Source organism: Puma concolor, chromosome B1 (genome assembly GCF_028749965.1).
Source record: "Puma concolor isolate L17-30 chromosome B1, mPumCon1.1.hap2, whole genome shotgun sequence".
Taxonomy (NCBI): Eukaryota; Metazoa; Chordata; class Mammalia; order Carnivora; family Felidae; genus Puma; species Puma concolor.
Genome location: NC_141670.1, coordinates 77,524,365 through 77,549,598, shown reverse-complemented (window position 1 = coordinate 77,549,598; position 25,234 = coordinate 77,524,365). Strand labels below are relative to the sequence as shown.

General features: G+C 36.7%; 1 protein-coding gene across 7 annotated transcripts in view; it reads left to right on the top strand.

The window, feature by feature from the left end:
* Positions 1-25,234, top strand: part of LRBA (LPS responsive beige-like anchor protein) — a 577,381-nt gene that overhangs the window by 503,193 nt on the left and 48,954 nt on the right. For all 7 annotated transcript variants that reach the window (XM_086704123.1, XM_086704122.1, XM_086704121.1 and 4 more), the window contains one exon: positions 22,500-22,589. In XM_086704123.1, the coding sequence (XP_086560249.1) occupies positions 22,500-22,589 (90 nt within the window). The remainder of the gene's footprint in view (positions 1-22,499; positions 22,590-25,234) is intronic.

Sequence of the window (25,234 nt, the reverse complement as noted above, 5' to 3'; positions counted from 1 at the left end):
TATAGGAAAAGAGGACATTTTATAGGTAGACAGTAATGAGAAGTGGGGAAGATTAGCAAATATGGTTTTTTAAAATTATTAATATTAGTTACTGTTCTGTGCTATATTTTGCTTTAAACTAAACAATTCCATACTGCTGTTTTTCAGTTTTTATGCTCTCTTTTTATATATTTTTCTATTTCTACCCATAAGCTATCAGTCTTGCTTCTTGTACTGTGTCAAGTATATCTTTTGGGCATCCATCCTCCTACTCTACAATTTCTTAAATGCAGTAGCCTGAGAAACCGGATTTGATAGAACTAAATTAAAGAAAAAGTAAATAGGTTTGATTACGAGATACATAAATATAAACTACAGTAATCAAGACAACATATCATAGTGAAGGAACTGAAGTTCAGTGGAAGAGAATAGAGCTTCCAGAAATAGGCATATTACATATGAGCATTTTTTTATAAAAATGGTATTTTAAGTCATGTGGGAAAAGGCTATCATGTTTAATATGTGATGTTGGGACAGCTAGCTAATTGTTTAGATATAAATTAATTTAGATTCCCGTTTCACATCTTAAAGTGGAAGAAATTAAAAATGAATTACATGTATTTGTTTAGAATAAAGATTATGTTATGAATGTAAAAAGTGAAACTACAGAACTTAGAAGATAATATAGGTGAGTAGTTTTATAGTCTTGGAATGGAGAAGGCCCATTTTTTAAGTCTAATATCAAAACCAAAAGTCATTAAAGAAATTGATGCACTTAACTACATAAAAACTGAAGTTTGTATACATCAAAAAAAAAAAAAAAACCCAAAAACTATAACAAAGTTTAGAAACAGATAATTCACAAAGGATGAAATACAAGCCACAAATGATAAGTAGTTCATCCTCACCAGTAATCAATAAAATTCAGTTTAAAATGCAATATTTTTGCCTGTTGGATTATTTAGGATTTAAAATAATGAAAATCCTAATGTTAGAAAGCAGACATTGTCATGAATTTCTAGTTCCCCCCCCCCCCCCCCCCCCCCCGCTCCTCTGGGAAAGGGTTATGTTTTCACATTAGAATCTCAGAATAGTTTCTGGCAATTGAAAAAAAAGGATAAAAGAAAACAGCCATTGTCATGTATTTGGTGAGGATGAAAATCAATTTAATCTTTATAGCAATCTATATCAGTTGTTAAAATATTCATGCATTATTTACAAAGAACGTTAACCAAAGCAGTAATTGAACAAGTATGCAGAAAAATGTTAAGTTGTATAGTTGTTCATAGTAGCAAAAAAAAAAAAAACCAAACAAACACATAAATGTCTAATAATAGAGAACTGATTGAATAAATACTGGTAAATCCATACAGTACAATGCTATACATTGTCAAAAATATTGCTTTGGAAATATATTTTGCCATATTCCTGGGAAAACATGTTGTGAACATTTAAATACAAGTTTTATATGTGTATGGATGCATAAGGACACGTCTGGAATTATAGACTTAAAGATGTTTATATGGCAGTCTAACCAAAAATGGTCATTATCTTTGGTTAGTGAGATCATGGAGTTCTTTCATTTGCTACTTTCTATATTCTGAAAATTGTTTCTTTTCAAAATCAAGGAGAAAAAGCCAACCAATCCACAACTCTTTTTCTCTTTTGAAGGGAAAAAGTCTCCTCTTGAAAATCTGAACAAGTAAGGCATGTTAACATGAGGATAAAGATATTGACTTTGCTTTTGGCTCTTCAGAGATCTTTTATGATTACTTTCTGGTTTTTGGTTATGTTAATATCTTAAACTTTTTCTCACTCAGAAATCAGAGTACCTCCACTCTCATTTTGTTATTTAATTCACTGAGCTATGATTTTTTTCATACCTTTTAACAATTTGAGTTTATTTCTTCTCTTTTCCCATCATATTTGAGGAGGACCAAAAAGGTCCCTTATACTCGTAGGGAAAATATTTTAGATATATCACTGCTAATTGTAATTCTTGTCATCATTTTCTAAAATCAAGAAGGCTTTTGGCCCAATATCCATGAATTCTAGATCTCTGGGTTCACTACTTAGTTGTGTGTGTGTGTGTGTGTGTGTGTGTGTGTGTGTGTGTGTGTGTGTGTGTTTGTGATTAAATAGTTATATAAAGGGCTTTTAAAACTTACTCAGCAAAGCAATGCATAATAACTATAAATTTAATTTAACTAAATTTAAATTATGCAAAACTATAAAGTAAAACAGTAGAAAGCCCCCATCCCTAAATTTGTATTTTTTTAACTAATACCAGAGTCACATACTGAAGTCAGCTATAATAGTTCCTATAATAGATGTAGTTTGATATATACAGAAAAAAATCCTCTGCCACAGAATCCTTCACCTTTTACTAATGTTTAAAACTCCACCATTAAAGATACAGTAATTTGATTACACATCTTTTTTTTTTTTAAACAACCTTTTCCAATCATTCAGCTCTTTGTGCATGGGATTTGATAATAGGTTTTGACAAAAGGGGAAATACAGACACAGCACGGGATTTGACCTGCCATTGTGTAGGGAGTGCAGGGCAAATCCTGAGGTGTGCGAAAGGTTAGAAGAAGAGGTGGAGAAGTTGAAAGACAGAAAAATAAATTGCTCAGGTAGGTAGCTGTTGCTCAGGAACGACATTAATATGAACGATAATTGTGTTTTGTTATCTTGCACCTTGCCAGAAGTTTTCACCACTTTTCCTCTGGAAGGGTCATTTCTCCTTTACTTTACTTTTCAAGCAAATAGTGTTATTTTATGTTTCTGTGAATTCAGAAATTAGTTACTAATTTCCTTTTGAAAGTGGAACTCAGCTCTGTTTACATAGATGGGTGGGGAAGAGGAGGAGGAGAGCCGTGATATTGCTCAATTTAAAGAATTATATACAATGGGGCTCACAATGTGAAAGTAAAATCTGAAAAATTTCCCTAAGTTGTGTTTAGTGTCAGTGGTTGGTTTTCCCTCTTCCAAATTTATCCTTCCAAATGCCGTTTTAGCAACACATAATCACTCTAAGAAGGTCTGTTTTCCAAAAGCAGCAGCAGCAGTGTTTAAGTTTACATGACCCCAGTTTCATGACAGCAGTAGCAAATCAGATATCTTATCCAAGGAAAAGCATTTTTGGCTTAGAATTCAATCACTTTCATGGTGGGAGTCAACAACTTGTTTCAGCTCTAACACTACTGCAGAACACTGCCTGCAGTGAATCTTTCAGAAAGCATAAACACAATTGGTATTTATAGCATTGTTAACATTTGTTAAATAGTTAGCGGAATGGGCTGTAAGTCTGTTTTGAGCAGGTGGGGCAGGAATCTTTGTTGTGACTGCAGTGAGATTTAAGAGTAGGACAATAAGACAACATGATTACTATGATTGTGGCAATAGAGTAAATTAGAAGTATTGAATACAGTGAGTTAAGATTTCACACAGCCACAATTCAGAGTGTTACAAAAATAATTCTGAAGTATCTCTGGCCAGAAGTGTGTTACACAGATGGCATATTTGACATAGTGCAGGGCAGGAACTATACAATGAAAAGGCAAATAAACAGTAAGGATTAGTCAAGTTTTAATTGAAAACCTACAGAAAAAAATAACTTGAAATTATGCCAGACTTTCTTGTACATCAAAACCACAGTAAATAAAGTTTCCCTTAGTCAACTAAATGAACATCAAAGTTGTCAGTAAAGCTGATCCTTATATTTTGCTAGTTATTATTGCATATTGCAGTATTAGTTAATAGGTGTAGCTAAATTATACATGCAAGGATATAAAGCAGGCAGGGTATTAATATCTTTTTTTTTACCCTGTCAGCTACCCAAGGAATTCTGAGCCATTCTGTCATGCTGATGACTTCTATCATGAACCTTTTGCTTCAGATGCCATCTTCATTCTAAACTGAGAATGTGAAAAGTAGCCTCAAAGCAAGTGATTAACTTTTGTTCTCTTAATTTTAAACTGAATGCAAGCTTCTAGAAAGAGTTAAGATGAAAAAAATTTCATGGATATGAAAAATCTATATAAGATTATTTGAAAGTATGATAGGTTTCTAAATGTTCAGAATAGCAACTTTAAAAGCATTGCTAACAAAGATGAGGAAGTTTACTTAGAATATAATCACTGTTTTTAGTTTTCATTGTTGCAAAGAAGCAACTGAAATTCTGTTCATATTTGGAAAATTCTGGAGTCAAGTGCAAATGATTTACATGTTAAGTATTATTAAACTGTGCTATAACAGTAAATTTGTTGTCTTACCCCTCTCTATCCCTGCCAGTACTGTGTAATTGGAAGTGTGTGTGTGTGTGTGTGTGTGTGTGTGTGTTGTCTTTCAACTCTAAGTTCCTTGAGATCGAAGATCATGTCATCTGATCTCTCACTGTACCTCATTTCATTATTCTCACACAGTGGATACTCACAAATATTACTGAGAAAATAGACTAATTGATTTTAAACACATTTGTTTGATTTTGAGAAATAATTATTTCATGTTCTGAATACAGTAAATTAACTCTCCTGATTTTTTCTTTTCCTTAAGACATTTGCACTACATTTTCACTGTTTTCCTCTTAGCATTGGCAACCTCTTTGAAGCAACATTTCACTTATTTTTCTAGGCAGGCTGCTTTATCTACTCATTTCCAGTAGCTAGAGATGGAGGTGTTTTGAATGAGCACATCAATGTTCTAGACAGAGATACTGTTTGAAATTATCCATGAACACAGTGCCGCTGAATGTTATTGAGTGACGTTTGTTTCTGTTGGTTGTGTCTGCTCTGACTAGCTGGTTTCTTTCAGATTGGCAGCTGGGATTATGCTTGCAGTGGATGGACAGCTATAAGAAGTGGAGATTGTAGTAAGGCTGGGCCAGGCCTCAATTTAATGTGTGTCTGGAATGTATGGGTTCAGTTAAATGCACTAATGGGATATCTGTGCATATTTTTACAATTTAAAATTGCCTTATGTTTTACCTTACTAACTTCCATAATATTATTGAATAAATATATAAGTAAAAATATTCCTCTCCTTCCCTAATATTCCCTCTGTGCTGAGTAATTACTGTATTCTTATTTTTTAAATAAGTTTTACTTTACTTAGCAAGCTACCCTTTATCTTTGTTCTTTAGGTACTCCTTACCATCATCATGACATGTATATGCCTCCAGATAAGCAATGCATTGTGAAAAACATTTAATTTACTTATAAAATTTATATACTTTTATAAATATTTAATTAATACTAAGTGATAACAAAATATTGCTAAATGAATGATTCTTTGAAATCAGGTTGACATAAGTTAGGAAACAAGCTCAAATAACAAAATTAACTTTGTAGTAAGATCTCTGGATTTCACAGTTTTTGACCAGTTTATCAGCTGGAGTTGTTCCTAAATGATTAAATTCTTCTGGCTACTATGTTGATGGAGAAGTTAAACTTCATAAAGCTGTATCAAATATTGGCAGATTTTCATTTAGATTTTCATATTTTTTATTTAAGATTTTCTCAAAATGGAAAATTTTTTGTTTTTATTTTTTTTAGATTTTTTTTTAAAGTTTATTCATTTTGACAGAGAAAGAGAGCACAAGCAGGAGAGGGCAGAGAGAGAGGGTCTCAAGCAGATTCTACACTGTCAGTGCGGAGCCTGGTGCAGAGCTCAAACTCACGAACCCCAAGATCATGACCAAAATCAAGAGTCAGACACTTAACCAACTGAGGCACCCAGGCACCCCTGTTTTTCTTTCTTTAAAATTTTTTTTTAATTTTTATTAAGTTTTGAGAGTGAGAAAACACGAGCAGGGGAGGGGCAGAGAGAGAGGGAGACATAGAATCTGAAGCAGGTTCCAGGCTCTGAGCTGTCAGTACAGAGAGCCTGACACGGGGCTTGAACTCAAGAACCATGAGACCATGACCTGAGCCAAAGTCGGATGCTTAACCAACTGAGCCATCCAGATACCCCATGTTGTTGTTTTTTTTTAATAATGCATTTTTTTTGTGTAAGATGTTAAGCAGTATAAAAGTAAATAAAGTATTAATTTTTATTCTGCAAATCTTTCCATCTACTCCCCACACAGATAACAGCTGATAATAGTTTGGTACATCCCTCCCAGATTTTATGCATATATATTCAAGTACAGTAAAACGTCAGATTGCAAGTAACTTGTTCTGCGAGTATTCCACAAGACAAGCAAACATTTCTAATCAGTTTTAACTTGATAAATGAGCGATGTCTTGCAGTACAAGTAGTATGTGACACTGAATGTCACATGATCACACCTGAGCCAGTGGTTCTTGAAATTCACTTTGATATACAAATACTTTGGATTACAAGCATGTTTCTGGAACAAATTATGCTTGCAAACCACGGTTTTACTGAGTATATGTATACTCACATAACACATGTAAATATATGTGTGTGTTTAAATATTTTTATTTATGTTAATTTTTTACTTAAATGAGGTCGTACACCATATTCTTTGGTAATTAGGATTTTTTTTTCAATCAGTGTATTATAGTCTGGTTTCCATGTCAGATACACTTAGTTCAACTTACTCATGTTAATGGCTGCATAGTATTCCATTATCATAGTTTAAGTAGTTTTATTGCCTGAGTTTTAGTGTTGGAGACTGTAATATTTGTGTCTAAATCATTTTTCATTCATCTGATTCTTTCCTTATAAAAATTTATAGAAGTAGAGTCAAAAGCATAGTCTTTAGTTGAAAACTAAAAATTTGACTCAACTAAATTTTTATTTTTCTATATGTCTAATTTCTCAAAATTAAAAAAAAAAGATTATGTTTCAAGTCCAAGTTTACAGAGAGTTACTTCTGTTTAATTTAACTTATTTCTTCACTATACTGTTTAGTCTCTATTTTGAACATATATCTGGTTGAGTTTAAGATATACCAGTATATCCATGACATTTTTTTCTTGATTGGCTATTTATATTTTACAGTTATGCTTTACAAAGTTTGAATTCTATCTTTTTTTTATTTCTAGGGCACTTGGAATATTTACATTTCAATCTTAAAGTATTCCTTTTAAATAATTTGAGTTAGGTTCATTATGTGATCTTTTAAAAATTTTGTTCTGACTACTAAAAAATAACTATATTTCATTTCTTAGGTTAAGAAAGAGTCTGATTTCTCAATGTTTATAAATGATGCTTTGCTTTTTTTTAAAAAAATGAGCTAGAGAGGTTATCCAAACAAAACCATATTTATTATATAGATAATTTTCTCTTTTGCAATCTTCATGTATTTCTTATCAAGTACATTTACTTGTTATGGGTCCTCTTTTAGCCTTAGTAAGTAGTTCATATTATCAGGATTTTGTCCTTTAGGAATTGAGCACAAAGTTAAACATATTATGATTAAGTAATCATTTGATTAGTATACTTTTTTAATTTGCTGATACCAAAGCTAGATTTTTTTTAAAGTCTTATTTATTTTGAGAGAGACAGCATGAGTGGGGGAGGGGCAGAGAGGGTGGGGGGGGGCACGAGGGGAGAGAGAATTGCAAGCAGGGTCTGTGCTGTCAGCACAGAGCTTCACCCAGGGCTCAATCCCACAAACTGTGAGATCATGACCTGAACTGAAATCAAGAGTTGGATGATTAACCGACTGAGCCACCCATGTGCCCCCGCCAAAACTAGATTTTTAACTGTGGCTCCAAAGAGCACTGAGGCTGGTCAACTAGACAGTCGGTAAACATTGAGTGGAAACCTGTCAAATATTTGGCAAGTCGTCCTCAACTTAAGATCAAATGTGTGAAAGGCAAGAGAAAAACTGGCACAAGTAATAATAATTATATGTAACAGTAGAAATCAGTGAATGTTCTTAATGTGACTCTTTTAAATACTGAAAAGTGAATTCTGAAATATAAAATATAAAGTCTTATTTGGATTTTTAAACCTTTCTTGGTAAAGAATTACTCTAGAATCTTGAGACCACTTTGTAGAATTTAATTTAGGTAATGACAGAAAATCTTGATATGTTAATAAATGGAATGTGTTTACTTAATAAGTTATTCTTTTCAGTTTCTCTATCCCAATTTTCTAGTGCTTTTAGATGTAAATATATAGGGGATAAAATGCAGTTGCAGAGTTGTGTGCTTAAAAGAAACAGTGTACATAATGTGTTTACCTTAATTGCATCCAAATTTTTAAGTTATTTCTCTTCCAAACCCATCTTAAAATAAAATTTTACAACTTTATTGTTGGTTACTAAGTGTTATGCTGATTTAACTTGTTTTCTCTCTTAGATTAAAAAGACCAGTTCTGAGAGACTAAAATAGTCATTATTAAATTGAAGCCAAATACCACATTGTCACTAAGCCAAGTCTACTTTTATTTCCTTTCCTTTCTTTCTTTCTTTTATTTTCTCTAGTGTGGGTATCTATATTCTCTCTACATACACATTCTCTCCCTCTCTGGATACAGCTATAAAATCATGCAGGTATGCAATAGTTGGCCCAGAAAACAATGGAATACACAGCTTGTTGAAAATATTTTCATAATATTTCCATTTGGAAATCCATTAATAAATTCTCTAGGTAATATTTGAGATGCTGTTTATAAAATATAAATATGTGGTTTTACTGGAATGTCTCAGAGTATTTGCATAGTCTTTTTTATTACTATGTATTTCAACATCTGGAATGCTGCCTGCCAAACTCAGGTTTTATTATAGAAAGTAGTAACGTGCTATTTGCAGAAATAATTGGGAATTGATGAATAAGAATGTTAAGTAATAAAGTAAGCTTTTTAGTAGAAATGTTTAATAGAATGTTTTATTCAATGTAGGGCTGCTTTGTAATAGTGGTAGGAATGTATCTTGGCTGGATCCCTGCTAAATTATGTTGACTTGAATGGCCATTCATTCTTTCAGTAAATATTTATTGAGCAACTACCGTATGTCAAGCCCCTAGAAGCACAAAAATATTTGACAGTCTATGGTCTCAAAGAGACTCACAGCCTAGTCAATAATGCAAAAATTATTAACGAGTAATTAGAATATTAGATAAGTAAGTAGTAGGGATCAGTACACACTGCTCTAAGAGTACCAAGGAGGGACAGCAACGGTCTGGATGAGATCAAAAATGAGCTTTCCCAGAAGGCAGAGATGCCTGAGCTAAGTCTTAAAGAATGATAAGGAGGCAACCACACAGAGAAAAGAAATAGAAAAAAAAAAAAAAAACAGGAAAAGAAAACAATCTGTACAAAGGCAGTATGACACATTGCATCTCACATTATACAGTATGAGATGACCCGTGGCAGAGGGTGAGACTGGAAGTATAGGCAAGGGCTATGTTATTATTAATCTTAATTATGACTGGTTGGTAACAGTTATGAATGCTTACTTAACCTCAGCCAGCACTGTGTTAATTAAGTCATATATATTTTATACATATATATACATCAACACTTATTTTATACATATATAATGTATATATATAATGTATATATTGTATATATATAATATATATACATCAAACACTTATTGCTAGTTTGCTTTGTGTCAAGAATTGTTCTAAGTGTTATATATCATCTCATTTAATCTTCATAAAAAACAATAAAATATCCACTCTATTATCACCATTTTTAGATGAGGAAACACAGTCATAGAAGGTTAAGTTACTTGCCCAAAGTCACTCAGCTAATATGTGACAAAGCTAAGATTTTGAATTAAGCAGTCTGATTTCAGTGTCTGCATACTTAACCCCATGAGTGGTGCAACCCTGTGGAAAGGAATTTGGATGGAAGGATTTTACCTAGAGAAATCACATAATCAAATTTGCAACTTGAGGATTGAACATCTCTTGCAAGCCCAAGAGTGTTTGATCTTAAGAAAGATGAAACCTGCTGGCTAATGTTCACAATCTTTTGGTCATTGTATGATATTTTTTCCTCAATGTAGTTTTACAGTAGAGGTGAAAAAAAAAACTGCTTAAAAGCAGGGAACACTCTTGTTTTTCAGTGAATCTTTCTAGCACATTGCCTAAGCTGAACCCTCTATGAGATAGCCTAAGGCCAAATGTGTTAATAATTATTGAAATTGACTAAGGGGTACATGGGGATTCATTATCCTATTCCATAATAGAAATTTAACATAATAAACAAATTTTTATCACCTGGAACCAAAACTATCTAGATGAAGCAAAGTTCATTCAAAACAGTTTAGGCATGTGGTAGAGTTATTAAGCTACCATATTACCAGCCTTCTTTCCTGAATCTTTTACCTGTATGTTTCCTGTGATTTCAAACCTCAGTTGTGCCTCTATATTTTATGTTGCTTTATACAAAAGGCTGAAGGGAAAAGTGAAGAAAAAGTGATAAATAAAATTACTTTGAGGGGCTTTTTCTTTTTTTTTTTAATTACTTTGTTTTCAATATATGAAGTTTATTGTCAAATTGGTTTCCGCACAACACCCAGTGCTCATCCCAAAAGCTGCCCTTCTCAATACCCATCACCCACCCTCCCCTCCCTCCCACCCCCCATCAACCCTCAGTTTGTTCTCAGTTTTTAACAGTCTCTTATGCTTTGGCTCTCTCCCACTCTAACCTACTTTTTTTTTCTTCCCCTCCCCCATGGGTTTCTGTTAAGTTTCTCAGGATCCACATAAGAGTGAAACCATATGATATCTGTCTTTCTCTGTATGGCTTATTTCACTTAGCATCACACTCTCCAGTTCCATCCACGTTGCTACAAAGGGCCATATTTCGTTCTTTCTCATTGCCACGTAGTACTCCATTGTGTGTATAAACCACAATTTTTTTATCCGTTCATCAGTTGATGGACATTTAGGCTCTTTCCATAATTTGGCTATTGTTGAGAGTGCTGCCATAAACATTGGGGTACAAGTGCCCTTATGCATCAGTACTCCTGGATCCCTTGGGTAAATTCCTAGCAGTGCTATTGCTGGGTCACAGGGTAGGTCAATTTTTAATTTTTTGAGGAACCTCCACACTGTTTTCCAGAGTGGCTGTACCAGTTTGCATTCCCACCAACAGTGCAAGAGGGTTCCCATTTCTCCACATCCTCTCCAGCATTTATAGTCTCCTGATTTGTTCATTTTGGCCACTCTGACTGGCGTGAGGTGATATCTGAGTGTGGTTTTGATTTGTATTTCCCTGATGAGGAGCGACATTGAGCATCTTTTCATGTGCCTGTTGGCCATCCGGATGTCTTCTTTAGAGAAGTGTCTATTCATGTTTTCTGCCCATTTCTTCACTGGGTTATTTGTTTTTTGGGTGTGGAGTTTGGTGAGCTCTTTATAGATTTTGGATACTAGCCCTTTGTCTGATATGTCATTTGCAAATATCTTTTCCCATTTCGTTGGTTGCCTTTAGTTTTGTTGGTTGTTTCCTTTGCTGTGCAGAGGCTTTTTATCTTCATAAGGTCCCAGTAGTTCATTTTTGCTTTTAATTCCCTTGCCTTTGGGGATGTGTCAAGTAAGAAATTGCTGCAGCTGAGGTCAGAGAGGTCTTTTCTTGCTTTCTCCTCTAGGGTTTTGATGGTTTCCTGTCTCACATTCAGGTCCTTTATCCATTTTGAGTTTATTTTTGTGAATGGTGTGAGAAAGTGGTCTAGTTTCAGCCTTCTGCATGTTGCTGTCCAGTTCTCCCAGCACCATTTGTTAAAGAGACTGTCTTTTTTCCATTGGATATTCTTTCCTGCTTTGTCAAAGATTAGTTGGCCATACGTTTGTGGGTCTAGTTCTGGGGTTTCTATTCTATTCCATTGGTCTATGTGTCTGTTTTTGTGCCAATACCATGCTGTCTTGATGATTACAGCTTTGTAGTAGAGGCTGAAGTCTGGGATTGTGATGCCTCCTGCTTTGGTCTTCTTCAAAATTACTTTGGCTATTTGGGGCCTTTTGTGGTTCCATACGAATTTTAGGATTGCTTGTTCTAGTTTCGAGAAGAATGCTGGTGCAATTTTGATTTGGATTGCATTGAATGTGTAGATAGCTTTGGGTAGTATTGACATTTTGACAATATTTATTCTTCCAATCCATGAGCAGGGACTGTTTTTCCATTTCTTTATATCTTCTTCAATTTCCTACATAAGCTTTCTATAGTTTTCAGCATACAGATCTTTTACATTTTTGGTGAGATTTATTCCTAGGTATTTTATGCTTCTTGGTGCAATTGTGAATGGGATAGGTTTCTTTATTTGTCTTTCTGTTGCTTCATTGTTAGTGTATAAGAATGCAACTGATTTCTGTACATTGATTTTGTATCCTGCAACTTTGCTAAACTCATGTATCAGTTCTAGCAGACTTCTGGTAGAGTCTATCAGATTTTCCCTGTATAATATCATGTCATCTGCAAAAAGCGAAAGCTTAACTTCATCTTTGCCAATTTTGATGCCTTTGATTTCCTTTTGTTGTCTGATTGCTGATGCTAGCACTTCCAACACTATGTTAAACAACAGCGATGAGAGTGGATATCCCTGTCGTGTTCCTGATCTCAGGGAAAAAGCTCTCGGTTTTTCCCCATTGAGGATGATGTTAGCTGTGGGCTTTTCATAAATGGCTTTTATGATCTTTAAGTATGTTCCTTCTATCCCGACTTTCTCGAGGGTTTTTATTAAGAAAGGATGCTGAATTTTGTCAAAGGCCTTTTCTGCATCGATTGACAGGATCATATGGTTCTTACCTTTTCTTTTATTAATGTGATGTATCACATTGATTGATTTGCGAATGTTGAACCAGCCCTGCATCCCAGGAATGAATCCCATTTGGTCATGGTAAATAATTCTTTTTATATGCCATTGAATTCGATTTTCTAGTATCTTATTGAGAATTTTTGCATCCATATTCATCAGGGATATTGGCCTATAGTTCTCTTTTTTTATTGGGTCTCTGTCTGGTTTAGGAATCAAAGTAATACTGGCTTCATAGAATGAGTCTGGAAGTTTTCCTTCCCTTTATATTTTTTGGAATAGCTTGAGAAGGGTAGGTATTATCTCTGCTTTAAACGTCTGGTAGAACTCCCCTGGGAAGCCATCTGGTCCTGGACTCTTATTTGTTGGGAGATTTTTGATGACTAATTCCATTTCTTTGCTGGTTATGGGTCTGTTCAAGCTTTCTATTTCCTCCTGATTGAGTTTTGGAAGTGTGTGGGTGTTTAGGAATTTGTCCATTTCTTCCAGGTTGTCCAGTTTGTTGGCATATAATTTTTTATAGTATTCCCTGATAATTGCTTTTATCTGAGGGATTGGTTGTAATAATTCCATTTTCATTCATGATTTTATCTATTTGGGTCCTCTCCCTTTTCTTTTTGAGAAGCCTGGCTAGAGGTTTATCAATTTTGTTTATTTTTTCAAAAAACCAACTCTTGGTTTCGATGATCTGCTCTACAGTTTTTTTAGATTCTATATTGTTTATTTCTGCTCTGATCTTTATGATTTCTCTTCTGCTACATTTAGGCTGTCTGTGCTGTTCTGCTTCTATTTCCTTTAGGTGTGCTGTTAGATTTTGTATTTGGGATTTTTCTTGTTTCTTGAGATAGGCCTGGAATACAATGTATTTTCCTCTCAGGACTGCCTTCGCTGCATCCCAAAGTGTTTGGATTGTTGTATTTTCATTTTCATTTGTTTCCATATATTTTTTAATTTCTTCTCTAATTGCCTGGTTGACCCATTCATTCTTTAGTAGGGTGTTCTTTAACCTCCATGCTTTTGGAGGTTTTCCAGACTTTTTTCCTGAGGTTGATTTCAAGCTTCATAGCATTGAGGTCTGAAAGTATGCGTGGTATGATTTCAATTCTTGTATACTTATGAAGGGCTGTTTTGTGACCCAGTATGTGATCTATCTTGGAGAATGTTCCATGTACGCTCGAGAAGAAAGTATATTCTGTTGCTTTGGGATGCAGAGTTCTAAATATATCTGTCAAGTCCATCTGATCCAATGTATCATTCAGGGCCCTTGTTTCTTTATTGACCATGTGTCTAGATGATCTATCCATTTCTGTAAGGGGAGTGTTAAAGTCCCCTGCAATTACCACATTCTTATCAATAAGGGTGCGTATGTTTGTGAGTAATTGTTTTATATATTTGGGGGCTCCTGTATTCAGCACATAGACATTTATAATTGTTAGCTCTTCCTGATGGATAGACCCTGTGATTATTATATAATGTCCTTCTTCATCACTTGTTACAGACTTTAATTTAAAGTCTAGTTTGTCTGATATAAGTATGGCTACTCCAGCTTTCTTTTGACTTCCAGTGGCATGATAAATAGTTCTCTATCCCCTCACTCTCAATCTGAAGGTGTCCTCAGGTCTAAAATGAGTCTCTTGTAGACAGCAAATGTATGGGTCTTGTTTTTTTTATCCATTCTGATACCCTGTGTCTTTTGGTTGGCACATTTAGTCCATTTACATTCAGTGTTATTAAAGAAAGATATGGGTTTATAGTCATTGTGATGTCTGTAGGTTTCATGCTTGTAGCAATGTCTCTGGCACTTTGTCTCACAGGATCCCCCTTAGGATCTCTTGTAGGGCTGGTTTAGTGATGACGAATTCCTTCAGTTTTTGTTTGTTTGGGAAGACCTTTATCTCTCCTTCTATTCTGACAGACTTGCTGGATAAAGGATTCTCGGCTGCATATTTTTTCTGTTCATCACATTGAAGATCTCCTGCCATTCCTTTCTGGCCTGCCAAGTTTCAGTGGAGAGATCGGTCAGGAGTCTTATAGGTCCCCCTTTATATGTTAGAGCACATTTGTCTCTAGCTGCTTTCAGAATTTTCTCTTTATCCTTGTATTTTGCCAGTTTCACTATGATGGGTCGTGCAGAAGATCGATTCAAGTTATGTCTGAAGGGAGTTCTCTGTGCCTCTTGGATTTCAATGCCTTTTCCTTCCCCAGATCCGGGAAGTTCTCAGCTATGATTTCTTCAAGTACACCTTCAGCACCTTTCCCTCTCTCTTCCTCCTCTGGAATACCAATTATGCGTAGATTATTTCTCTTTAGTGCATCACTTAGTTCTCTAATTTTCCCCTCATACTCCTGGATTTTTTTAGCTCTTTTTCTCAGCTTCTTCTTTTTCCATAATTTTGTCTTCTAGTTCACCTATTCTCTCCCCTGCCTCTTCAATCCGAGCCGTAGTTGTCTCCATTTTATTTTGCAGCTCGTTTATAGCGTTTTTTAGCTCCTCCTGGCTGTTCCTTAGTCCCTTGATCTCTGTAGCAAGAGATTCTCTGCTGTCCTTTATACTGTTTTCAAGCCCAGTGATTAATTTTATGTCTATTGTTCTAAATTCACTTTCTGTTATATTTTTTAAATCATTTTTGATCAGTTCGTTAGCTGTTGTTATTTCCTGGACGTTTTTCTGAGGGGAATTCTTCCGTTTCGTCATTTTGGACAGTCCCTGGAGTGGTGCGGGACTGCAGAACACTTCCCCTTGCTGTCTTGAATAACTTGCGTTGGTGGGCGGGGCCGCAGTCAGACCTGATGTCTGCCCCCAGCCCACTGCTGGGGCCACAGTCAGACTGGTGTGTGTCTTCTCTTCTCCTCTCCTAGGGGCGGGATTCACTGTGGGGTGGCGTGGCCCGTCTGGGCTACTTGCACACTGCCAGGCTTGTGGTGCTGGGGATCTGGCGTATTAGCTGGGGTGGGTCGGCAGGGTTCACAGGGGCGGGAGGGGCAGGCTCAGCTCGCTTTTCCTTCAGAGATCCGCTTTGGGAGGGGCCCTGTGGCACTGGGAGGGAATCAGACCCGCCGGAGGGATGGATCCGCAGAAGCACAGCTTTGGGTGTTTTCGAGGTGCAGGCAAGTTCCCTGGCAGGAACTGGTTCCCTTTGGGATTTTGGCTGGGGGATGGGCGAGGGAGATGGCGCTGGCGAGTGCCTCTGTTCCCCACCAAGCTGAGCTCTGTCGTCCGGGTCTCAACAACTCTCCCTCCTGTTGTCCTCCAGCCCTTCTGTTTTCTGAGCAGAGCTGTTAACTTATAACCTTCCAGATGTTAAGTCCCGCTTGCTGTCGGAACACACTCCACCGGCCCCTCCGCTTTTGCGAGCCAGACTCGGGGGCTCTGCTTGGCCGGCGGGCCGCCCCCCCGCCCCGGCTCCCTCCCGCCAGTCCGTGCAGCGCGCACCGCCTCCCCGCCCAACCTACCCTTTTCCGTGGGCCTCTCGTCTGAGCTTGGCTCCGGAGACTCTGTTCTGCTAGTCTTCTGGTGGTTTTCTGGGTTAGTTAGGCAGGTGTAGGTGGAATCTAAGTGATCAGCAGGACGCGCGGTGAGCCCAGAGTCCTCCTACGCCTCCATCTTCCCAGGATCTCCTTGAGGGGCTTTTTCAAATCACACATATTCCCCCAGAATTTCTCACATGGCCCTTAAGAATCACTGTATAGTGAAACACTGAAGTGTTGTCACATCCCTCAGCTGTGTTAGGGTGAAGAAATGAGAATTACTGCCTTCATTGGCATCTTTCAGACATTCCCTGAAAGAATCCTTGGTCTCTTACTAATACCAGTTAGCAGACTTCCCTTACATTCCCTATTCTCCCCCTTGCCCACATTTGGCCTTGTCAAGAACTGTGCTCATGTCTCAAGCTTGGTTTTGTCCCTAGTTCAAACCTAGGTGAGGCATAAGGGTCTGGGTGAGCCAGTTATGTATAATAGGCACTTGGTATACTTTTTTGTTGTGTGAATACTGTGTGCAAGGTGGTGTTCTACCAGTTTCACACCACTACAATATATGACATTCTCATCTTTTATGGTATAATTGAAGAGACAGACCAGTAATGTATGAGAAGTCACAAAATATGACAAGGAAGCTTGAATCAAGTGTGTAATCAGCAAAATTAACAGGCTATAAGATTTGGGAAGAAGTACACCAAATAGGTGGAACTCAAGCAAGGTTTTCTAGAGAGGGGTGGGGCTCAGAAAATTGTAGATGAGGGTGACCATTCTAGAAGCGGGCAGTCACATGCAAGAAAATATAAGGGGGAAAGAGCTGGTTATATGTGTGTAAGAAGAGCAGCGTTACTGAAAAAGAACACTGTATGAGGGAATTGGATGAGGTAATAAAAGTTGAGAGATGTGAGAAGACCTTTATTGCTTGCCATTAGGCCTTTATCTTTTAATGACTGGGGATTAATCAAAGACATTTGATCAAGAGAATATTGCATAAAGGAGGGTTTGGGGAAACTTAATTCTGCAGGATATGTTGAAGGAAGAAACTAAAGAGACTATTGTAATCCTCAATACCTGAAATTATAAGGGGCTTGGATTCAGAAATGAGTGATGGATATGAGAGACTTTATAAAGCAAGTGATTGGGTCTGGTGACTGATTATCTATGAAAGGAGGAGATAAAATTTTTATTTATTTTTTTTTTTTTAATTTTTTTTTCAACGTTTATTTATTTTGGGGACAGAGAGAGACAGAGCATGAACGGGGAAGGGGCAGAGAGAGAGGGAGACACAGAATCGGAAACAGCCTCCAGGCTCCGAGCCATCAGCCCAGAGCCTGATGCGGGGCTTGAACTCACGGACCGCGAGATCGTGACCTGGCTGAAGTCGGACGCTTAACCGACTGCGCCACCCAGGCGCCCCATAAAATTTTTAAAGTAAGAATCTGAGCATAAAAGAAAAATCAAAAAAGAAGGCTAACCCTAGACTAAAGAATGCTAGAATAAAATTAGTTTTTCCAGATTTTAGACACGTTAATTTTAGGTGTGCTTATACATACCATACACACAGTATACATAGATGGCCATTAGGCAGCAGTGTAAATGGGCACTTCATAGAAATCAATAATCCTCTGGTTTTAGATATGAAAATCTTGCTCATAGAAGAAATATTTGTAGTCGTGACAGCAGAAAAAATTTCCAGGGCAGAAAGTGTAGATTGATAATATCAGAGTGCTAGCAGAGAACTTGCAGGGATGAGTTCATTTATTGATGAGAAAGAACAGAAATCAGTAGAAGACAGAGAATAAAGAAGGTTAAAGAACCAGCCTGGGGCAAAGCCATGAAGGCCACAGAAGAGACAATGTCAAGAAACTAGGGTGTGATTGACAGTTTAGACTGCTACAGAGACCAGGGTGAATGACAAATGGAAGGTGAGTTGTAGAAACAATGAAAAGAATCTAGAACTGTCAGTTGATGATATAAAGTGTGACTACAAGAATTTGAGATTACAGGGACAGCTAGCTGGCTCAGTTGATAAAATGTGCTACTCTTGATGTCAGGGTCCGAGTTCAAGCCCCAAGTTGGGCATGGAGCCTACTTAAAATGAAATAAAAGGACTTTGAGGTTATAATTATTACCTTACAATCTTACTTCATAATTTTCACACTTGAAAAAGCCCTTCTATCGTATATTTATCACCAGGAACTCAAAGGTTAGTCCAGAGTTAAAATATTTGTGTCTAAGAATTCTGCAGTCTTTTTAGATGTTGGGAGGACTTGGAAAGAAAATAATTATTTAACTTGTGTGGGATAACACAGTTTTTATTCTGTCATTGAGAGAATAATCAGACCACTATATACATGACCTGAAAAAACCTTTTCCTGAAAGAGGAATGCACAAATTCTACTAAAATTTTAAGACTTAAAAAAAAATGTTAAAAAAGAACATTGATATTTTTGAAAGTTGTCTTACCATCATATCCTTTTTATTTCAAAACAATGTAAAATACAAAGCAAGATATGTATTGTCAAGATCAGTTACATTAAGCTTATATCTATAATTAAGATTAATATGCAATAATGTCATTATTCTTAGTTTCTCTGTAGTAGTTAATGTTACTGATCATTCTGTTTGGAACTCTCACCTTACAGCTTCTGTATCACCCGATCATGCTCCCCTACTCCTAACTCTTCCTCTTCTGTTTTCTTCATTAGTTTTTTGTATGATGCCCTAAATATGAGTATTTCCCAAGGGCCAGCTCTAGGTCCTTTTGTATCTCATGTATTTTCTTCCTGGAGTTTAACCAGTGAGTTTCATACTGTGTGCAGAGCACTAAGATTTCTCAGAATTGTCTCAGGAGCTACAAAGGAAGCTTATTAAGGATGGCTTCATCCACCTTTAAAGTAGATAGCCCTATACCTATATTTTTAACATACTGGGGTTTCATGTTATATTGCATTTGGAAAAAGGAAGCCATTTCTGCTGCTTAAAAATACATATATACAGGGAGAGAGAAAGATGTAAAACCACTGACTTACATTTCTCTTTTATGAATTATAATTAAATCAATACTCATCTTTCATTTTAGAGCCAGTCTTGGGTTTTCTTTTGCTCATTGGATATCTCAACATGAGTAGATTGCTATCACTATCTCTTTAGATTCCACATGTCACATAAAATATATTTTCTCATGGCAAACTAGTTCTCCTGACAGAAACTTGTATTTCCATTCATTTCTTTACTACTCTCGAAAATATGCAAGTTCAAAAGAAAAGAATTAGTCTGGCTTTTTTCTTTCATTGGTCAAAGTCCCTGTACTCTATGACCTGTTGATTTTTCCTTAGTCCCTGGCTCACATACTTATCTCTTTTTTTCAAATACAGTGACTTCCATAAAGACTGAGATATATAATCCTTTTTGTTTTGGACTGGTGTCTGAACCTTCAAAGAGATATTTTTGTCTCTGGGTGCTTAGCACTGAAGTATATTTTGAAATCTTGAGCCATACTCCAGTTTCCTAAACTAATGTGTTCATCATTATCCTTATTCACTCCTGAAACATTTCTTCCTTTCCTTCGCTATTTTAGCTGTGTTAGATGCGGATCATACTGAGCCCCAAACCTGATAATGCAGCATTTTATTTAGTGCTTTGTGTGTGCTAAAATACTGTACTAAATACTTTGTAAGTATTATTTAATTTTTTAAATGATTCTGTGAACTGGGTATTATTAGTTCTCAACTTTGTAGATGAGGAACAGAGATTAAGCTAAATCACACAGCAGATAAATGACAAAGTCCAGATTAACACTCTTAGCCATCTGATGCCACAGGCCAAGTATGGAAGTTATCTCTTCCTCCCTCTACTTTATTTAAATAGGAAAAAAGACATGAGGGCCTTTGGGCAGGGACCACCAAAAGCAACAGTCAAGGGCAATGGCACTGGTTTTGCCAACTCTTCTTAAAAGAAATTTAAAACTCACATTCCTATTTGTCCATAAATCAGTGTATCATAAAATAGCAGTCCCACCTGTTTCTTTGTGACTGCCTCTGGTCTTCAAGCTCTCCCACGGTGTGATATTTTTTCTTCTTCAAGATTGTCCTGATGTTGATCATAAATTGATTTCACTGATCAAAACCATTTTAGAAGTTCTGAAATGATCCTAGTCTCTGTTCCTTGCTCCCTATTGGCTCCTTTTCTTGTTTCTAAAGTCTAACAACAGTCTTATCTCCTGCTATTAAAACCAAACTTGCCTAGCTGTGCTACTTTACTAACTGTGTCTGAACATACTTTGTGATGATGATGGTGATGATGATGGTGGTGATGATGATGATGATGATGATGATAGAGATAACTTATTATTTCATTCATTAGATTGTAGGCTCCTGCTTTTTGGTGCTCAGTCTTTTTGTACCCTAGACCTTGGTATAGTACCTAAAAGATAAGAAGAAAGGATAGCTTAATGGCCCAGAGTATTAGCTTTAGAATCATGCTGCTTAGGTGCAAATTTTGAGTCTGCCATTTATATGACCTTGGACAAGATATTTAAGTTCTTTGTGCATTATTTTCTTTATCTTTATAGATAAGATGGGTATAGTAAAGGACTCACATCATATAGTTTAAAGATTAGCTGATAAAAGATAGTAAACCACTTAGAAAAACTCCTGGTAAATAGTAAGTACTAAATAAATATTTGTTGGTATTATCAGCCCTTAATGAATATTTGTTGACTGCACATTGTGGGTCTAATCTATACCAAGCATTTTGCTATGGTTTTTATGTAAATATCATTTAATTCTTAATATAGCATGTTGTAGATACTATTATTGTCTACATTTTACATGAGAGAAAATTGAAACTTAGGTTATTAAATAACTTACCTAGATCACAGAGCTTATAAGTGGTATGTATTCAGGATTTGAACATGGTCTGTTTAACTTCAAAACCCATCTTCCACCATACCACTCAGCTTTCACAAAGGTGTTTTCCAATCTCTTCTGCCTAAGCAAATGATAGAGCACTCCTTGAACTCATTGAAACAACTGTATAACCTTCTGAGTGTATTTGCCCTGCTTCCTATATTGGGAATGCATTCAAGGACAGAAACATTGAGACCTAATACTGCTATGTGCATAGTTGACGATTATTGAACGCATAAATGAATGAATTGCTGTCATTGTTTCCTACAAGATTCACTGTAAAGGACTACGAGTGGTATCCTCAATGAATAAAAAAAGGAAATTAATCCTGGATAATGATTATATTTCCTTGTTTATGAAATATTAATTGCCTGTAGTCCTACAGAGCATATAAAAATTAAGGATTTATTTTCTTAAGGATTAAAAAAATAACATGATGAACATATATTCTCTTATGAATTTGAGAAGTTTTCCTCATTCATTTAACCTGGAACTTCAGAATACTGTCATGGCGTTGAGAGAGTCTTTGTGTATATTTGCTTCCTTCTGTCTCCTCACACGTACTATATATCATTCACCCAATTTAGGGATCTAACAGTAAAGTAGATAGATAGATCAGGTCCTTGCTCTCATAGATCTTGTATTTTAGTGGAAGAGACAGGCATAAACAAGTAAACAAATAAAGTAATTAGAGATAGTGATAGCATCTGGCATTTAGTAGTTTCCCATGATGAAGGAGTTGTTGGTGATTGGGAAGTGAGCATCTGTGCTAGGTGTACAGGAAGATCCATGGTAAGGGATTGCCTTGCAAAGGGTGCATGTACACATCTTTCAGAAAGAGCATGCACATGTTTCTTATGTTTAGTTAGTCCCTGTTTTAACTGTCTCATGCTTGGATGCAACATATGGCTTTTACTTTGTTGTTTAGCCACCTAAGTTCAAAGAGACTGTCAACAATAATGCTCTTTCTATGGCAAAAATAATAGCACCAAGCCATTTTCACAGGTGCTATGTTTCTTTTTTCCTCCTTTCTACTTCCCACGATGAAATGGGGCCTAGAATCAAAGCAGCAATAGGTTTTCTCTATACCTGTAAAAGATTAGCTTTAGTCATCAGGGATGATGCAAGCAGGAGAAAAAAAAATGCAAGAAAACAGAGATGAAGCCAAAAAGGACAATTTCTGATTGTAATAGCTGGTTTCTGTTTCATATCACTGAGCAAGATGAGAAGGTTTCACGGGGTTTTATAGGAACAGCTTATACAGTACTAAAGGATGACCTCACCCTCAGTGCCCTTGCCAGGTGCTTAGACCCACTGTGAAAACACAAAGTTGATTTTCAATGTGAAACAAGCCAGAAGTATGGAATGACATTTTCAGGTGACAGTTGTGGTTCTACTGCCTATAATTAGTACCTCTTAACCCTCAAACTTGCCCGTGCCGTTTTCAGGCTGTTGAAGCTCAAATCCGAAGTTTTGGACAGACACCTTCTCAACTACTCATAGAGCCCCATCCTCCCAGAGGTTCTGCTATGCAAGTGGTAAGTGCTGCTTACACTCTTTTCATTTCTTGCCTCTGAGACCATACTTGACATTCATAACAGTGTTTTGTTGTACTTGAGATTCCCTACCACATCTGAGCCTGTTCTTTTTATGTGATGTCAACCTACTAACAACCAGCAAATATTAGTACATGCTGTTCTGGAGTCTTTGGGAACATAAACATTGCTCCAGTGCTCTCCTATCTCATCAGCTCATGTTTTGCATTGAAGAATTAAAAAACTTACCATTGTCACATATCCTCACTGCAGGATAATGGCTCCAGACATAGGATTGATGAGTTTTCTGATTTGATCCTATGAGTTTCTAGATTAGTTTTGCTAATGTGTTTGTTCTTTACATCCCAATATGTTTTTCAGTTTGGGAATTTTAGAACTAATCCTAGTACATAGGATATTGTTACTAAGGATAATGGATTGCAGAGAGAAGAAAAGATGGTTTGATATACATACCACCCAAAGCTTAATGCAGTGATTTATATTTCTCGTGATTCTGAGGGTTAGGCAGGCACTTCTGCTTTTCTCACCTTGGCTCCCTCATGCACTGCTGCAGGGTGGGCTGAGGTGGCCAGACCTCTGTTTCCATGTGGTCTTTCATCATCAAGGAAGTTAGCCCAAGCCACTTCCACAGTAGGAACAGTGTTCCAAGAGAACACTTCTGCAAGACTTCTTGAAGCTTGCTCTCACACATCATTTACACCACACTTTATTGGTCCAGCCCAGAATCAGGAGCTGGAGATGGTAGAATTTTGACCAATACTCGGAAGGAGACAGTCGCAGCAAAGAGCAAGAGATAGAGATGCGGCCCTTTCACTTCTGGCTGTTTGTTTTTTTTTTTTCTTTGTCTTTCCATCCCACCATCTTCCTTGTGTATTTTTCCTTTTCGCCCTCTTTGTCATCTTTCTCCTTCCAAACCTTTCTCCCCTTCTTTCTCTAGGTGTGAATTGGCCATCACAATAAACTATAAGCATTTTAAAAATTACTTGCATCATGGGGTGCCTGGGTGGCTCAGTCTGTTAGGCCTCCGACTTTTGGTTTCAGCTCAGGTCATGATCTCGCAGTTCATGAGTTTGAGCCCTGCATCAGGCTCTGTGCCTGTAGTATAGACTTTGCTTGGGATTCTCTCTCCTCTTCCTCTCTGCCCCTACCCCACTTGATCTCTCTTTCAAAGTAATTAAACTTTAAAAAAATTAAAAGGAAATTATTTGCATCATGTTTTCCCCTGTTTTTAAATAGGTGAAATCAGATTCAAGGGAACTTAAGGGGTAACCAGTAAGCAGAAGATTATACAAAGAGCAAACATTTAGCAAGAATAGTGGAAGATAATGCCATAAAAATAGTAAGAATGATTTATGTTTGTGGCTTAGAATTAGTTTTAGTAATAGCTTGTCAGTGAGACTCGGGATATCATGATACTGGCTAATGGAAACACCTCCACTGCTCCAGTGACTTTCTACCTGGGTCTCTGCACAGATTTGGTCACCGGGGCAAGGAAGGAGCTCCTACTTCCAAGCCTCTCTCACATGGCAAAAGGATTCATTGCGGCAGACCAGCTTTCTAGGGTAGGAAGGCACATGCTCATATAGGATCGGGTACAGTCTTTGCTGTTATCTGTGTCCTCTGAATTGAATCCCTGAACTCCTTTCCAGACTTGTACAAGTTGTGCTTTTCATCTTACACATTGTGGGTGGGAAACAAAGGTGTGTTGGAAAGAAACCAGAGTCGTCAACAAGTGCATACTTAATCTGGGAAATCTGAATGAAATTTGGTGAGCAGTTTCCTACTTCTGCCTCAAACTTGACTCCCGGAGGCTCCCGGGATTGATTAGATGAAGGATTGTTTCTCTGATTCCTGTTTTACCAACTGTCCTCATCTATAGCTGTTGCCATCACTGCAGACTAACCCAGTATGCTGGAATGTGCTTTCTCTTATTCCTAGTCCTCCTTATTCCATACTTAACCAACCAAGGATATGATGGAACTCCCAAGAGTTTCCTCCTCCTTGCCTGCACTGGGAGCACTAGTCAATATGGAGTATGTAGAACAGACTGGAGGGACAGCTTGTTGTAAGAATGTAGTGCACAGTTCGGGATATGATGTCTGTGGCTTTCTGTGGAAAGTAGCTTGTCCTTGCCATGTGGCTAAAAGTTGGCCCACTAGAGTCACTATGTAAACAAGACCCTCTCCCAACACATTAGAGATTTTTCTGTGTTTTTTTTAGGGCATAAACATTGGAATTATTCAATTTCGGTTTAATTGTATTTACAATATGAACTGTTAAGCTCAAAAATAACTGTCAACTTCCTTTCAGTGAGACTTTATGATGTATGTTATACCCTGACTTTCTCAGAGTTTATAAATTAACTTTAGTAAATATTATTTTTTTAAAAAAACTACATAACTGAAAAATAAGGCTTGGTACTCCAAAATGATGTTCATTTCCTTTTCCCAGACTTCTTTAAAACTAGCTTGTAGGGTATTGTATTTGTTGTTGCTCATTGTTTCTCATTTTTACCCAATTTCACAGAGTTCCTTAAAAACTATATAAAAGGTTCTTTGTATGACAAAAAATACTAATTGATATACAGGTTTTAAAAATTAGAGGCCCAAATGTTTATTGTTTTTACT